Raw genomic sequence first — 17,534 nt, forward strand, 5'->3', positions numbered from 1 at the left:
TAGCCATTGACTAAGGAGATGCATATTTGAAGGGCAAAGGGTAAAATGTGTCCATTTTGAATGTGTGCCTATTATTGTATTCTGAGGGTCTTATCCACCATCCCCTTAGGGGTCGTAATTTGACACCTTAGCAGAGGTTTGCTATCTGCTCCTTGCCTAAGCTCCCTCTCTGCCACCTACTCACATATCATCTTGTACTCACCTCTCTCAAAAACCTTTCCTCCGCCTATGCAAACTGGTTCTGCTCCTATCCCCACACCTGCCTCTCCAGAAAATATCCCTGCTGAATCCGGTCTCTGAGCCCAGCCCCACCCTCCTGGGTCCCTCACTTAGCTCTGAGCTCCACTGGGCAGACATCATAGTGTTTCTTTGCACTATAAGATCCTGGTCCTCTCAACTAGACTGCAGGCTTTCTAAGAACAGTTTTTGAGAATGTTTATTAAGCCACCATTCATTCATTCATTTAAGAAATAGTGGCCACCTACAATGTTCAAGGCTATGGACATTTGAAGGAGAATAAGCCAAGCTGGGCCCCAACCCTTGAGGGAGCATTTTAGGGTGCCTCTCAAGCATCTGCCATGAACCTAATAGTAAAATAGTGCTCATTCATCTGCCATGAGCTGTACAAAGCACTTTGCATGCATGAGCTCACATCATCCTCACAAGTGCTTGGTAGGTGATTGCAACTGTTGTCTCCATTTTGCTGAAGAAAAGACTGATGTTCAGAGTAGTGAAGGCATTTGCCTTAGATCACCCAGTCAGGAAGTGCTGGTTTGTCAGGTCCCAAAGCCAAGACTACCTCAACATTCTGCTAAACGTGAGACGCTCTAGGTTCTCTCCTGGGTACTGAGAAGGGTCTGGTGAGCTGCACACCTCTAGCCAGGAGTCTTGAAGCCAGGAGCCACCTCCAGGGCTCATCCCTTGCTGAGGATGGTGCAGTCTTCTCCCCAGGCAGTAAAGTGGCGGGGGCTCCTCTGAGCCATCCACCAGTGTCAGTGACTGCCTCCCATATGTGGCAGCTGAGTGGGCAGGCAGGAGTCCATGTGTTGTTTATTTCCTCTGGTCATCGGTGACATGTGTCCCCCACTGCCAGGCAGAGATCAAAGGATGCACTGCCCAGCACTCTCTGTGTGGGGCACCCCCTACTTGTTTTTAGATCCTTCCCAAGGACAGAGCAGGCCCAGAGCAGGGCCTGGACCTCCTCCGATTTCACGGCCTCAGAGCAGAGGGCAGTGGTCTCTTTCTTTCCTTCTCCATTCTTCTCACCGCCCCCAGGGGATCCTTCAAGACAGCTGTGTTAAATCCTCTGTCCACTGTGATACATGATGTTCTCATGCAAGACACATTTCCCTGGGCACACCCCAATTGTGAAGAAACTCTACCCCCAAAAAATGTTGACATCAAAATAAAAAGTTCTGCACTGACAGCCAAAGCAAGTCCAGGATCGCAAACACCCATGGAGACATGGCAGGTGGTGATAGTCATATTACTGAGACCCTAGCTTGCGCAGGGTCAGGCTTGTGCAGGTACTGAGAGCATTATCTGTGAGGTCAGCCAGTATGAGTCCTATTGTACAGATGGGAAAACTGAGAGGTTAAGGCATTAGTTCAAGGCCACGTGGGCAAGGATAAGGGGTGGAGCTGGGATTTGAACCTAAGTAGTCTGACTCTTAATCCTACTCCACTCTGAAAGTGTGGTCCCAAGACCAGCAGCATCAGCATCACCTGGGAACCTTTTAGTAATGCACAGTCTCAGGCCCTATCCAGACTCCCTGAACCAGCAACTCTAGTGGGGGAGGCCCAGCCACCTGTGTGTTAACAAGCCCTCCAGGCGACTCTAATGCCTGCCCAAGTGTGGAATTCCTGCTCTACATGGTCTTCTAATATGAGAGAGAGAAGTGGACATAAGAGAAAGAGCAGCTCAAGGATAGTAATACACAGCAGCTGATCTTTGCCCTCAGTGTCAGGGATTAACATTAAGGGAGTGGTGGGGACTATGGCAAACTGGGGCTTATATGCCCCATCTATGTAACTCCAACCTATCACTTCTTTGGGAATGCAGGCCCACGGTTGACAAATAGTCTGACTTTTTCCAGAGAAGCCCAAATTCCAGTGTTTTATGTGAAATTTGATTTTGATTTTTTAAATGTTGGCAATCTATCCAAATTATTGAGGAGGATGATGTTTTGGTTTGGTTTGGTTTGGTTTGGTTTTTAAGTGTGTGGCCAAAGTTCTTTACTTGAGTTTTGAGGATTTTTCAGTGACAGACTCGCTATTGCAATGAACCTGTCCAAGAGAATGTATACTTTTCAGGGTCTTGGATGTCACCCTGTGCCTTTTGACCCCCTCAAGGAAAGCTCTCAGAGTGAAGGTGGGTGGGAGGCACGATATCGCAGAAATGACCCTGACTCCACCCCAAATCCCCAAATGGAACAAATATAGAGATCATTGCAAACACTGAGCCACTGACTCCTATCACAATAAGGTGCTTGGGGTGTTCTCAGGATGTAGGTCACCGTGAGGTTGGGAACCCTGGTTTGAAGAGCAGGGTCCCCGATCTCAACAGAAGGAATAAACGGCCCTTCATCCAAGACCAAAGCTGCCTCCTTATGTCTCTGCCCTGAGCTCTTCACCATCCCGAGGGAGAAAGACCATCTCTCTGGAGATGGTAGTTGGTGGTTGCTGTCTAGCAATGCCTCTGGCCTCCATTTGCTCACCTGTGAAAGGAAAGGAGGCTAAATATGGGTTTACAATCCCCCCATGTGTCATGACAGTGGGAGAAGAGGAAAGGAACTTACGTGTATGGAGAAGCACCTACTATGTGCCAAGTGCTTGCTGGTTTGTTCACACACACCTCAAAACCAGGCCCATGGGGGTAGGAATTGTGGCCACAATTTTTCAAATGGGAAAACTGAGGCCCACAAAGATGACAATACTGTCTAAGGTCACTCAGTAAGTGGCGGAGCCAGGATTTGGGCACCTGCACCATAACACGTATCCTTAGATATTTGAAGGCAGAAAACATGTCATCTGCTTTAGTTTAATAACAATAACTTCAGCCTATCGAGGGCCTGCTCTGTCTGTGCCAGGCTCTAAGCTAAAAGATTTTTATGCACCGTCTCAAAAACCCTGCAAGATAAGCATCATTACGCCTTTTCACAGCTAAAATAACTGGGGCACAGAAAGTTAAAGTACTTTGCCCCCCAGTCATAATCATCGAGCTCCTAGCGCTGGACCTGATGCAGACTAAGGGCTCAGTAACTACTTGTTGAATGAATAGATGGATGGATGGATGGATGGATGGATGAATGAATGAATCACTCAATCCTAGACTAATGCATGCATTCAAAATTGTTTTAAGCCTGCATTCCTTTGTAAACTGCCAAACCCAACATAATGACTTCCACTGTCATTTTCCATAAATTGGACACCTAAGTTGCAACTCATTTCCTGGGTGGTGGGAACGGCAAAGTAACTTAGATATTATTTTGAGCCTCACCACCCTTCCCCCCTAGCTGCTGGAGTAACACAGGGCCACATTTCTTGGGCCAACCGGCATTTTGGCTGGAGAAGAATGGTCTCTATTATGGGAAACTGTTATTAAGGGAAATCACAAGTGGTGCCGTCCCCTCTGGTGCCTCAAGAAAACTTGGGGAGGTTGCAATTAGAGCTCTAATACTTTCATTTAGAAACATGCACCTGAGCTGAGAGAGGGCAGTGATGAAGGCCAGATTTCAGTTGAAGTATAAAGGAATTTTCAAAGTGTGCTCCCTAGAACCCCGGAGCCCCTTGGGACGCTAGACTGGGTGGGTGGTACTCCAGGCCCCTCATCCACAGCTGCTCCATCATGATCTGTTGCCTATCTGGCGAGCTACATAATGTTGATTGTAAGTTGACAGGAAGAGAGCTAGATCAGGTGAAAGAGTCATAAGTGTAGAGATGCAAATGATAATTTTATGAATAATAAGTGATGACAACTAGAGTTTGTATAATGCTAATTTTGAAAGATACAAACTTGGCACTTTTTTTGGAGCTATGGGGTGAGCCAAGCCTTAGAGGGACTAGAATCTGGACATGGAAGATAGTCAAAAACTCTATCTTTTTTAGGTTTCTGGTTTCTGTTCTCTCTCTGCATCTGAATTGTTTATTTTTCTCTTTCTGCTTCTGTATTGGTCAGGAGTCTTTTGGTTGCAAGTGACAGAAAACCTAATTCAGAGTGGCTTGAGGAAAGAAGAGAATTTATGGACACCCCCCCACAAGAGATTGCACAGACAATCACTTGGCTCTGCCGCCGCTGTGTGACCTTTATTCTTGGGAAATTCTCCCCTCCTGTGGTGCCCACCAGCTCTGGTCTACGTCTTCTCAAATCCAAGTAGGGTGGACAGAACACACACACACACACACACACACACACTTGCCGACTCAAAAAAAATTCTAAGACTAACTCTTGTGTCTGAACCCATCATGTAGTCAAGGGGACTTGATGCTCTATTGGGCAAGCCCGGGTTAAATACATCTGAGTGGAGATGGCTCCACATGAACCTCAGACTCAGAAAGTACAGAGGGATGGGACGTCCCTCTGTTAGCAAATAGAAGGTCACAGATGCTAGTGCCCTCAAAAGCTTGTCACATATGTACATCGGAACAGACTACTCTGCCCTCCTGCAAATGTTCTTAGGTTAAGAGTGCATCCTAGACCATCATCTGTCAACCCAGAGTCAAAATTCTCAAGAGAGACAATCTAATTGGCCCACCTTGCCTGAGCTGTTCATTCTGGTTCAGTCGTCCACCAGGGAACAGGGTCATGCAGTGCAAACATAGTTGCCAGGGCCAGTTCTCAGGGAAAGGAGATTGTGAGCAGGGAAGACACTTCCAAAATGCCTATTACATTTATTTTGAACTTGTGAAAATGTATATTCCTGGGCCCATACCAGACACTTTACAAGCCTCCCTGGCGATTCTTATGCGCAGTCAAATTTAAGAAACATCAAGTTTGTATCTTTCAAAATTAGCATTATACAAACTCTAGTTGTCATCACTTATTATTCATAAAATTATCATTTGCATCTCTACACTTATGACCTTGGAGATGGAGGAAAATAGTATTGCTGTTTTTAACGAGTTACAGAGATGTGATGAAAAGCCAGAGAGAGACCATCAGAAGTCAAAAAGTCAGAGGTGCCATTACTATATGGAGGCACTAGGGGGCACCCTAGCCAACTCAGAGATGGACAGAAACGCATGCACACGTGCACGTGCGTGCACACACACACACACACACACACACACACACACACACTGTCCCAGGTCAAGGGGAATGTCCTTGTCAGGTTCTTCTGTCTTCAGGATGTTGAAATTACTCTACGAACATAACTGCTGTAGCTCTAATTGGGGCTTCTTTGCTGTTGTCTGCCTGACTTGGAGAAGGTTCCATCTCTCTGGCCTCAGGGTCCCCTGTGAGACTGCAGGGGTTTGGCTGAATGATCCCTAAGCTCTTCTGAGAGACAATGGTTAGTAAGAATTTTGCTGTGTCCCATCTGTGTTGCTATCAGTCACTTCTGCAGGCTTCATTTGTCCTATGAGGTCCTGTAATGGTTCACCGCAGGCTCTGCCTGACACAGAGGAGGCCCTGAACAAATGCTCCAAGAGGACAGTGTAGGGTCTAATGCTCTGGTCCCTTCCCCCATTGATTCTGTGGGACCCTGAATGTGTCATTTCATCTCTTAGCACCTGTTTTCTCAGCTGCAAAATCGGCGACCATGCACATGCTGGAGTGTGAGTCTCAGTCCACAAACTCGGTTTACAGGAAATACCATTTTGTTTTTCTGTAAGAGAATATAATTTCTAATTTGAACTTCTGTTCTGCCAGATGACAGAGATCACATCAAGCCAACGAGAGTCCCTTTGCCCTTTGTTGGCGGAGTGGCATCTCAAGTCCAGTGGGCTTACATAGTGCCGAGGCACTGAAGAGGGGCACCCTGGTCTCCACTGACATCACTGTGCCCACTCACATGGCTGAAGATCTGACATCAGTAGTCGTTTTCATGTAGGCACCCCTATCTGTCAGAAAGGCTCAGTGGCCTAAATGAGAGGGATGACAAGTTCCTCTCTCTCCTATAAAAGAATCTCAGGTAGACAGTCCTGGGTTAGTGGTATGTGGTGTGGTATGGCCACACCACAGTGTCTGTCAGTTCCTTCTGCCACCTGCATCTACTATGGTTCCAGCTACCTATCCCTCAAACTCTCAGGAAGAAAGAAGAGGGAGAGAAGAATCATCTAGCATTTCTTTTGAAGGGCATTTCCTGGGTGTGGCACAGGACACTCTCACTTAAAATCCATTGGACAGAACTTAGACACATGACCGGATGCCGCTGCAAAGGGGCCTGGGAAATGTTGTCTTTATTCTAGGAAGACAGAAACTCTGCTAAAATTTAGAGTTCCAGCACTGAGGAGGTGGGGGAGAATGCACATGGGGGGCAATTAGCATAGTGCTCAGGGGCTCAGGTCTCCACTGCTTTGAGAATTTCTGTCACCTACCCCTGCCCAAGACAGGGGTTGTCATCACTTATTATGAGATTCTTTTATAGAGATCAATGCTCAGCTTGAGGATGGGCCAGGGCTTGGGGAAGGGAGCTGGGAGAATAGAAAGAATATAGTACCCACCCCCCTTCCTCCATCCCTCAGGACACCATAGAAGCTAAACTCTTTTTTATTCTTTAAATATATTTTTACTGTGAAGTATTTAAAATCTACAACCAAGCATAAAAACATAATGTAATGAACATTTGTGTACCTGCCAGCCACCTTTATCATATCTTACCACTTTCATATTTCTTCAGATTTTAAGAAACAAAATATCACAGATATAAATGAAGTCCCCAGTCTTCTTCCCCAATTCCTTTTCCCATTTCTCACCTCAGAAGTGTTACATCCCAAATTCAGTGTTTATCAGTCCCTTATATGTCTTTTAATACAAATTTATGTATCATAAATGTTACAAAGTATTATTTTGAAGGTTTCGAACTTATCATAAATGGCTTCTTACACCTTCTTATGATTCGTTTTGCAACTTGCTTTTTTGTTTTCGGCACTGTCTTTGAGATGTAGCCACGATGACAACTGTAACCCTACCTCTATCATTCATCATGGCTGGGTCATATATGTGGTTTATGGCTATGTTGTATGACTATATCACAATATGTTTACCTATTCTTTTGACAGATGGTTAGTTTTGGGAATTGTCTGTTATTGAATAATGCTGCAATAAGCCCATTTGTGCATGTCTCTTTTTGCACACACACAAAAGTTTCTCTAAGCCAGTGTTTCTGACACTGTGGTTCCTGGACCAGTAGCATCTCAGCATCACCTGCAAACCTGTTAGAAAATCAAATTCTCATGCCCGCATCTCAGACCTACAGAATCAGAAACTCCTGGGTGGAACTCAGCAATCTGTTGTAACAAGGAGATGTTGATACCTGCTAGAGTTTGAGAGCCACTGCTCTAGGGTTTATACTAGAGGCCAAATTGCTGTGTTCAGAAAAGGTACATCTTTATGCCTTAAACTAATACAATGTTATATATCACTTATGCTTCAATAAAACTGTGAAAAATATAGATAGATGATAGATAGATAGATATATAGATAGATAGATAGATAGATAGATAGATAGATAGATAGATAGATAGATACAGACAGGCAGGCAGGCAGGCAGGCAGATAGATGACAGATGACAGATAGATGAAAGACAGACAGACAGATAGATAAAATTTAAAAAAGAAAAAGCACATCTTCAAATTTACTAGATGCTGCCAGATTTTTCTCCAAAGTTTACACTCCTATCAGAAGGAAAAGTTTCCTCTCATCTTTGCAAACCCTTGCTATCATCAGAACTTAAATTTTCTACCAATTGGGCGGGAAGTCTGGACTCTGTTCACTTCTCAGTCAACATCCTCTCTCTGGCCCTGAAATCCATCACACTTTCTCCCTGACCTCAGGTCCCTGCCAGCTTTGGAAACACACAAACCTTTACGCTGTTCCCTGTGGCAATTTCTCTTCCCAGGGGCATCAGTTATGAGCCCACTGAGCCCAGTGGATGGGTCAGGGGTCTCAGTTGTAAGCAACAGCAATGAGAGTTATTAGCAGGATATGCAGGGCTCGCAGAGTCCAGGGAGCTGAGAGCAGGCTTGGGGAAATGACGGTGCTCATCCCAGAGCAGGAGGGAGGGAAAGGAGGCATCTCTGCCTAGTCTGTTCTGGGCGGAGTCAGCTGTGCCTCCACTATGAACCTCATTCCCTCATTCTTTGTGTCCAGCTCCCAGGACTGAGTATCTGATTGGCCAGGTTTTGATAGATGCCCACTCACTGCTGACTCAAAGAAGGCTGGGCCTCCTTGATTTCTGTTCCAGGGAGCAGGCACCACTATCTGCCCTTCCCCAGAACTTCACACAATGGGAATTCCTCTAACAGGAAAATGGGGCACCAATAGGAAAGGGTAGCGGCAGCAGGGGCTGGAGCTGAACTGTCGAGAACGGGTGTGCTGAGCAGTCATGGGCTCAGATAAGCCAAGATGTTAACTGGCTCATTAACAGTCTGACCTTGAGGGGTCATAACACATGAAACAGTTTAATGTTTCCCCGATCCCTGCCTCTAAAAAGCTGTCCAGCTCTTTCCTGTCCCTCAATGACACTGGTCACTTACTGACTCTCCCCAGCTCCGACCCCCAGTGGTTTAGCTTGTTGCCTCTTGCTAGGGCACTTGCCAACATCTAGCCTTCTTGAATGAGGCAGCAGCAACAGTGCTTAAGACTGGCTACTTCTAGGGGGCCATTGCTACTGAAAGTCCCCTGATGCTTGCTGTGAAGGACATGCAGATTTTTCTGCTGCTGCACCCCCTCTCAGCTTTGCCTTCTCTCTTCTGGTTTCTTTTCTGTGCTCAAAGAAAAGGGGCAGATCTGCAGGGCTGCAACACAAGTTAATACCTGACCAGGACATGACGTGCTGGTTACCCCTTCTTGCAGACACCCCTGTATCTGTGAGGGGTAGCCTTGCACCTCCCCTCACTTGATTTTGTGGGAGTTGGAAACAGAAAGACACAGCACCCCCCCTTCCCCAGTCTTACAACTCCTAATTCCCATGAGTCCTTCTCTCTAAGTAGTCGACTTAAACAGGTGATGTACAGGTTGGCAGAGACTGCCTACGAGCCTTAGAGAAGCTCTCTTTAGATTCTAAGGTATTTTCCACCTCTTTTATTCCAGCTTTGGGGTCCTGGTTGCCAATTCTGGGGCAGCAATAAAGTTCCTTTTCCTCAGCTTGCTATAGTTAATGATATTGGGAACCCTTCATGGTGGTGACAATGAGGAAGGGGATATTGTTCAGAAACCAAGCAGGAAGGTGAGGGTTCCCCATACCCCTACCTGTAACATGCACATGCACTTCACACACACTCAGAAATACTCACTACTTTAGTAAATATTAAGTTCGTGAGCAATAGAGAATTCTAAATAATAGTGGTTTAAACAAAATAAATATAGATTTCTCTTTCATATAACAGCCCACACAAGCTATCCAGGGCTGGTATAGCAGTTCTATCTTCCTCGGAGACCAGGGCTCTTTTTATCTTATTTCTCTACCACCCTAAACACACAGTTTCTACCTCATGATACAAAATCACTGCTTGTGTTCTAGCCATCACGCTCACATTACACCCAACAGGAAGGATGAGGGGATGGCAAAGGGTACATCCTTTAAGGTAGCTTTCTTGAAGTTGCACACACTACTTTACCTTATACTCCTTGGCCAGATTTGAGTCACATGACCATATCTAATTGCAAGGGAAGCTGGGAAATGTAGTCATTTGTCTGGTGGCCATGTGTTTGGTTAATATCCAGATGAGACAATCCAACCTGCTCACACATGTGGTTTGACCATCTCTCTCCCTTTCCTCCATCCTGATCTGGCTGACAGTGGGCATTGGTCTGGGGGGAAACTGCACAGGCTGTGTCATCTGCTCAGAAGAAAATGGCTGTTCCACCTGCCAGCAGAGGCTCTTTCTATTCATCCGCCGAGAAGGTATCCGCCAGTACGGCAAGTGTGTGCATGACTGTCCCTCCGGCTATTTCGGCGTCCGCGGCCAGGAGATCAACAGGTGCAAAAGTACGTGGCTCTTCCCTTGTCCTGTGTTACTGCTGGGCTCCTGGGCACCTCTGGCCCTCATCCCACCTCTTACTCCAACACAGTCACAGGGAAATGGGTACATGCCTGAACCCAGACTCAGACACTTGCTTGGTTTCAGTCTGGCTCTGAAGCCCTAGGCAAGTCAGTGCCTTCCCTGGGCTCAGCAGGGAACCTTCACCTCCATCCTAGTTTGCTGTGTGGCTTTGGGCATGATACTCATCCTCTCTGAGCCTAGCTCAAAGGGAAAAGGAGTCCTAACTCCTAATTCTAATTTTCACTGTGACCTGGGGTGAATCCTGACCATCTTGGGCCTGGATAGCAATGGAACAGAAAGGCCTCTTTCCCAGCCAGATTTGCCCTGTGACCTCAGTCAAATCACCTGCCCTTTCTGAGTCTCAGCTCAAATGAGAATGGCGATCTTGAGCTTTAAATCCATATAACCATGGATTTAACCTTGGACATGTCACTTTCCCTCATCAAGCCTCAGTTGAAATGAGAAAGGGAGTTCTTCTTGAATGCAGCTCAGTTTCATCCTGGACAAGTCCGGTCTTCAAAGGAGACATGGAATTGTGACCCCAGTGCTATAGAACCTGGGACTGCTCAGAGGCCCTCCCACCTCAAGCAGTCCCAGAGGTCCCCCTGCCGGGGCAGCTGCCCTCACCATGGGTGGCCCTGGCTGTGTTATAGAATGTGGGGCTACATGCCAGAGCTGCTTCAGCCAGGACTTCTGCATCCAGTGCAAGAGGCGGTTTTACCTGTACAAAGGAAAGTGTCTACCCACCTGCCCACCAGGCACCACGGCCCAGCAGAGCACACAGGAGTGCCAAGGTGAGTGAGGTCCTGCTCGCCCTGCCCTTTCTCATCCTTCCCAGAAGCAGGGGTTGGTGAGGGGTGTCAGGAGACCCGGAAGAAATCATAGTAGAATGTCACATGGTGATGGAAGGCCCGACACCACCATGTCAGGTACACATTATAACTCTTCAGTATGCTAGAACCATTGTAAACACCGTTATTGTGATTACTATTACTGCCAGCACTGGCATCATTATTACCAAGGAAGGCAGCTGAGTACAGAAGAGCCCTGATTTTGAAATAAAAAAGACCTGGGTTCAAATCTTAGCTCTGAAATTTACATTAGTGACCTTGAACAAGTTACTTAAGCTCTCTGTTTCTCAGTTTCTCCAAATGGAGAGGGAAAAAAAGTTACCGTAGAACATAGAACCTACCTCATGGGGGAGGATTGTTATGAGGATTAAATTAATGAATACAGTTTAAAGTACTTAATGCAGAAACTAGCACACAGTAAGTGCTCAATGCATGTCATTATTATACATGTTATATCAGCCGTCGATCACTGCTGTTTTCCCACTACTATTTTTCAGACTCCTGTGTGAGCTCCTCTTCTGTGATCTGTCCTTACATGAGGCTGTTCTGTTGTGTTCTCACCTGAGTCATGTATCTCTGCCCACACATTCTGTCTGGTCTCACGTTCATGATCATTCCAAAATCTGTTTGTGACTCACTGTCCCTGGCCAAATCCCTCCCTGAGCAGCAGACCACATCCCCACCTGCCCTCAGGATGCCTCATTCCCTCCCTCCCTGTCCCCAGCCTGGTGCTTCCCCTCAATAACCAGCTCCACGACCCATGCTGGCCATGCTGGAAACATGGGCATCACTGTTGACTCTTCTCTCTTGTCCTACATCCAATCCAATCTGCTCGTTCATTGGCTGAGAAATATTTACTAGAGCATCTGCAATGTGCCAGGCACTTTTCAAGGTGCCAGGGACATATTAGTGAACAAAACAGACAAAACCTCTGCCCCTGTGGATGTGACATTTTCTCGGGGAGATGGAAGAAACGCACAAGAACAAATACAGGTATCAGGTGGCAAAAAGAACTGTGGGGACAAAAATGAAGCGGAAGAAAACTACCAAATCCACCCCACCCTTGCCTTCCCCTTTCTCCCCACCCCGCCCCTATACATCCCTTTTCCCCCACACTCTGCCCATCACTGGGATCATGGCCACAGCCTTCTGCCTGTCCACCTGCCTCAGGTCTCACTGCCTCCAGCCCATGTGGCTCTCATCCCAGCGGCCAGAGTGATTATTTCAAAATGACAATCTTATCAGGTTTCTCTTCTACTCAATCTGGTTTCCATCGGCCAGCCTCTCTATCCCATCATTTTTTTCCTCCCCATTTGAGTTCATACCCCAGTTTCCCCAGTTCTAGGTCAGTATCAAGGCCAAGTCCTCCTAAGGACTTTGCTGGGGTTAGTTCTTCCACCCGGAGCACTTCTCTCTCCTGCCCCTTCCTGAGCCTGGCTGACCTCCCCACCCCCACTTCAAGATTCAGATCAGGAGTCTCCTCTACGAGGAAGCCTTCCTAGTCCCCACGGCTGGGACCCCCACCTCCTCTGGGATCCCACAGTTACTGTGCGAACACCCTTCATGTTTCCAGCATGACCAGCATGGGTCGTGGAGCTGGTTATTGAGGGGAAGCACCAGGCTGGGGACAGGGAGGGAGGGAATGAGGCATCCTGAGGGACCCCCACCTCCTCTGGGATCCCCCTATTACTGTGCGAACACCCTTCCCTTCCAGCCTGGTACCTCAGCATGGTGAACTCCGGGAGGCAGTCTTGCACCTCAGCACCCATCAGAGTACCTGGCATGCAGTAGGTGCTCAGTCTTTGCTTGTCAGATGAATGCATCTAGCAGGAGGACCATTGTTCTAAGGTCTGGAGATGGGTTTCTGGACCCAACTGGATCTTAAATCTGCTGTGTTCTGTGTTCCACGTGAGCCCCTTCTCTGTTCTCTTAGCAGGCCCTGCTCTAAGCCTCAGTGTCCTAATCTGCAAAATGGGGGTGTTGATAGCTACCCCATTCTCTGACTACCTCTCAGGGACTCTTAAAAGCATCAAACATGAAAGAATTCACATATATTTATATATTTTTTTAGTTACCTCCTACTAAGAACTTTAATGTCCATGACCTCATTTTCCCTCACAACAGCCCTGGGTAGCTTCTGCCTTCTGTAGCTGATCAAAGACACATGATCAAGTTCAAAACCTGCATTCAAGCCCTGAGGGCCATTCAGCTAGACTTCTGGCCCTCCCCTCCCAGACCTTCACCCCAGCCTCACACTAGCTGCCCTGCCCCTCAAACACAGTTTGCGGGGGCCCCAGGGCTGTGCCTGCCTACCTGGAATGTGCTTGCTTCCCTCTACACTCAATGAATTCCTCTCTCTCTCCTTAGCTCCTGTGTCTCCTGCCCCTTTGAAACAAACAGTTGGTCACCCTGGCTTCTGGCTCACAGCAGCTTGTCCATGCTTTAGATAGCTATCATTCCAGGCTCTCATAAGCAGCGATTTAAATGTCACCCCTCTGCTCCTGGTATAGCCTGAGTGCCTTACATGTAGAGATGGAGTCTTCAGGGAACTGAACCTTTCAGACTCTACCTTCAGATCTGAAGGACACTCCAAGCTGACCCACCTGTCTATCTGTCCGTCTCTCCCTCCTCCCCACAGAGGAGTGTGAGCTGGGCCCCTGGGGCAGCTGGAGCCCCTGCACGCACAACGGGAAGACCTGCGGTTCGGCCTGGGGCCTGGAGACCCGGGTCCGAGAGGCTGGCCGAGCTGGGCAGGAGGAAGGAGCAACCTGCCAGGTACTCTCCGAGTCAAGGAAATGTCCCATCCAGAGGCCCTGCCCAGGAGGTGAGCACCAGGCCTGGCATGCAGGGCTATGGCAGGCAGGGCCCATGGGTTGATTAGAGTGGCCTCAGGACACAGGCCCCACAAAGAGTACATGTAAGGCTGCCTGAAAGTCCACCACAGCCATACCTTCACGTGAGTTAAGCACTGCCCTCCATGGTGTCCTTTCAAAGGGGTCTTCCCTGCTGGGGTTAGTCCTAGACAGTTAGGAAGATTGAGCTTGTGTTTTACATCAGGGATTCTCTGTGCTTTCAGACTCACCATCTCCCTTTTAATCACAAGGATTTTGGAACACCCTCTTTACTACTCTGAAATAAAATCCATGCATTTTGTAACCTACTTGCACAGGTCATTAAAAAACAAACAAAAACAAAAAAACCAGCATAGTGTCTTAACCATAATAGAAAAGAGAAACAAAATAAATTTCATTACGGCAGTGTTCAGGCCCAAAACACCAGAGAATATCCAGTGAAGGAGAATCATGGCAAAGATGACGGCCAAGGTCAGGGCTCAGGCGCATGACTGCGTTGCTATTGGAGATCTGATTTCCCTAATGATAACCAGCTCTTAGTAAAGTCAACAAAACTGTCCGACCTCTTGGGTGACACCACACTGGCAGCCCAAGACTAGTCCGTGAATGTGACAAGTGTTCGAACGCCCTTGGCATTCACATGCAAGAGGGAGTTCGGCTCTGAGCAAGCTACGTGAAGACTGGATGATATGTGAACAACTCTTCTTTGTGAGAGACTGTCCCACGCAGCATCACCGATCCCTGTCCACTGAATGCCACCGAGACCTCCTTCTTTGTGACAAATAAGATCACCACGCAGATTTCCAAAACACCCCTGGGAGCTCTTAAGAAACACTGGTGTATAAAAGAGAGGCCGCAGAGTGTAGTCAGTAAGATGAGAATGGTGATTAGTAATAAGATGGAATTAGCTAACGTGAACTGTGCACCTACCATGTGCAGGACACTGTGCTCACTGAGTCATTTAATCTGCACAATGACACTATGAGGTAAGTATTGTTATTATTCCCATTTTACAGATAAGAAGATTGAGGCCCAGAAAGGTTAAGTCACTTGCCCAAGGTTCACACAGCTAGGGAAGTGTGGACCTGGAATTTAAATGTAGGTCTGTGAACAAATAAGAATCTAAAGTCGTGCTGAAGGGTGAGGGACTTGGGGCCAGATGACTTGGGGCATACAGTTGGGATATGATGGAGCCAGGGCGTGAATCCAGGGACACCTCTGGATTCAGAAGGACTTGTGGTGTGTGGATTGGGAGTGCAGATAACAGAGATGGAGACCTCTGGGAGTCATGGTAGGCAGTTAGGGACAGAGGGTTAGATTGAGATGGGACCAGAGACGCTAAGAGAGCCCAGACCCAGAGAATACCCAGACAGACAGTTTGCTACAGCCCTTGTTACTGCGGCCACACCTCTCATGGCATCTGAAAGCTAGTGGCTGATTGGTTATGGAGACCTCAAGAGAAGAAAGCTCTTACCCTCAGCTAATAATAATAATAAGAAGAAAAACAATAGCAGTGGCAAACCTTCATAAAGCACTTACCATGTGCTAAGTGTCTAGCAATGACAACTTTAATTCTCATAGCAACCCTACTGTGGGCTCCTTGAATCATCCAGGTCCCAGCTCAAATGTCTCCTCAGGGCTTCCATGAGCTTCCCCCTACCGAGAGTCCCTTTCTATCACACCACATCATAGCACTTATATCTTTCTGCAATGATGGCGCTCATTCTTGTGTTTGCTTGTTCAGTGTCTGTGATCTCCAGTTAAAGCAAGCTCTTTGTCTGCCTTGTTCATGGCTGACTCTTTAGTGCCTAGAACAGGCTCTGGCACATAGTAGGTGCTCAGTTAACATTTGTTGGATATGTGGATGGGTGGGTGGATGGGAGGGTAGGTAGGTGGCTGGGTAGGTGGCTGGGTAGATGGCGAATAGGTGTGTGGGTGGATAGGCAGACATCAGGCAGACATAAGGAAAGGATGGGGACCCAAAGCCCCTCACCACATACTTCTACCTTCAAAGCTAGCAAGGACCACTCAGGCAGTCCCTCACCCTGTCCCCCAGATGCTGACGCAGTCAGCCCCAGAGCTTAGAATGGGAGCCTGGCTTCAGTGCCCTCTGAGGGCTTAAGAGTGGGCATAGGGAGCCCCAGGAGTGGGCAGCCTGGTATGAAGGGACGATCCCGAACCTTCCCTGAGCAGGGAGGAGCCCCAACTCCTGGGGAGACGGGCACACAGTTGACATTCAAGAAATCAAATTGCCTTCCCCTTGCCGCTCCCAGCTCTCTCATTCCTTGCTGTGCGACCTTGGGAAGTGACTTTCTGAGCCTTAGTTTCTTCATGTGCATGTGGGCACACAGCTCCCTTTGGAGAGCGGTGTGAGGGCCACCAATGTATAAAAAAGGCCTGGATGTGGAGACACGTTGTAAACCAAAAATTTGGGGCTGGTCTTGCTCCCAACCACACCTGTCTTCTCACCTTTTGATCATAATAATGACAGCAAGTGGGAAGAGCATCCCAGGTGGGGGGCACAGCCGGTGCAGAGATGTGGCGGTGGCATGGACCCATCTGTGTAGGAGGAAGGGCGAGGAGGCCAGTGACTGGGGCCACATGAGCAAGGAGGAGGGATGAGACGGGGCGGGCAGGCCATAAAGAGGACTCGTCTTTTCCTCCAAGAATTCTGGGAGGAGCCACTTGAAAGTGACTCCAGGAACTCTAGCCCTGGCTGCGCCACTGAGCAAGTGAGGCCCCTGCTGGGCTTCAGTCATCTCTTCTGAGAGACTAGTCAGGTGTTTGTACTAGGAATTCACTCCAGCTCCACAGGGGTGGTGAGCACAATGGGGTCAAGATTCTGATTCAGGTCTGAGCTTTGTATCCCAGCCCAGCTCTCCCCACAGTGGGAACTGGGTGAGGTACAGGCCCCATGATACCCATCATATGTGCCTGCCTCCCACAGCTATAGAGCATTTAGAACATGCCTTAGCTAAATACTACTGTTTTTGTTGTCGTTTTGAGGGATAGAGCTGGGGCCAGGAGGTGAGTGGGGAAGTTGGTGCCGGGATCTGAGTAAAACGTGAGTCTCCAGAAAAGAGCCCTGTACACCAGGAAATGAGTGCCCAGGGGAGGGTCATGAACGAGGCCACCCAAATCCCTACTGGAGGCACCATGTGAACCTCCAGACCCTGGAGTGCCCTCAGCAAGTTAGCGCCTCTCCTCGCCCGCTAAGAACTAGAAGCATTCTGCTGGGCTAAGTTAGCCCGCAGTCCAGACTCCGAAAAGGAGTGATTGATTGCCAGGTCAGCACCCAAATGGTACTCTGGGCCCTGCTGTGCGGTGCGTGGGGGGACCGCCTTTCCTTTCAGGATTGAGGGTCCTCCCAGAGCCCAACTGGCCTCAGAAACAACACCTTATGCTCCCGCTTCAGAGAGAAACTCCAGCCAGAAGAAGGGCCGGAGAGACCGGCGGCCACGCAAGGACAGGAAACTGGACCGAAAGCTGGATGTGAGGCCCCCCCGGCCACAGCCCTGAGGAGCCTGGAGCGGGCGGCAGCTGGACGCGCTCTTCCAAGCCGGCTTGCTTTACTCCTCGTCCCTTCGCGTTCTTGCTACGGCTGCTGCTGCTTCCCCCGCTCCCCC

The 17,534-nt window shown here is 48.2% G+C and overlaps 1 protein-coding gene across 2 annotated transcripts in view; it reads left to right on the forward strand.

Annotated features, from left to right (window-relative positions):
- Window positions 1-17,427, forward strand: part of RSPO4 (R-spondin 4) — a 31,550-nt gene extending 14,123 nt beyond the window's left edge. The window contains exons 2-5 of one of the 2 annotated variants that reach the window (XM_006922024.1): window positions 9,962-10,150; window positions 10,859-10,999; window positions 13,695-13,880; window positions 17,324-17,427. In XM_006922024.1, coding sequence (XP_006922086.1) covers window positions 9,962-10,150; window positions 10,859-10,999; window positions 13,695-13,880; window positions 17,324-17,427 — 620 coding nt within the window. The remainder of the gene's footprint in view (window positions 1-9,961; window positions 10,151-10,858; window positions 11,000-13,694; window positions 13,881-17,323) is intronic. The other variant, XM_025039701.1, reaches the window with a different exon arrangement.
- Window positions 17,428-17,534: the final 107 nt, after the last annotated feature.

Source organism: Pteropus alecto, unplaced genomic scaffold (assembly GCF_000325575.1).
Source record: "Pteropus alecto unplaced genomic scaffold, ASM32557v1 scaffold45, whole genome shotgun sequence".
In the NCBI taxonomy this organism is placed as follows: domain Eukaryota; kingdom Metazoa; phylum Chordata; class Mammalia; order Chiroptera; family Pteropodidae; genus Pteropus; species Pteropus alecto.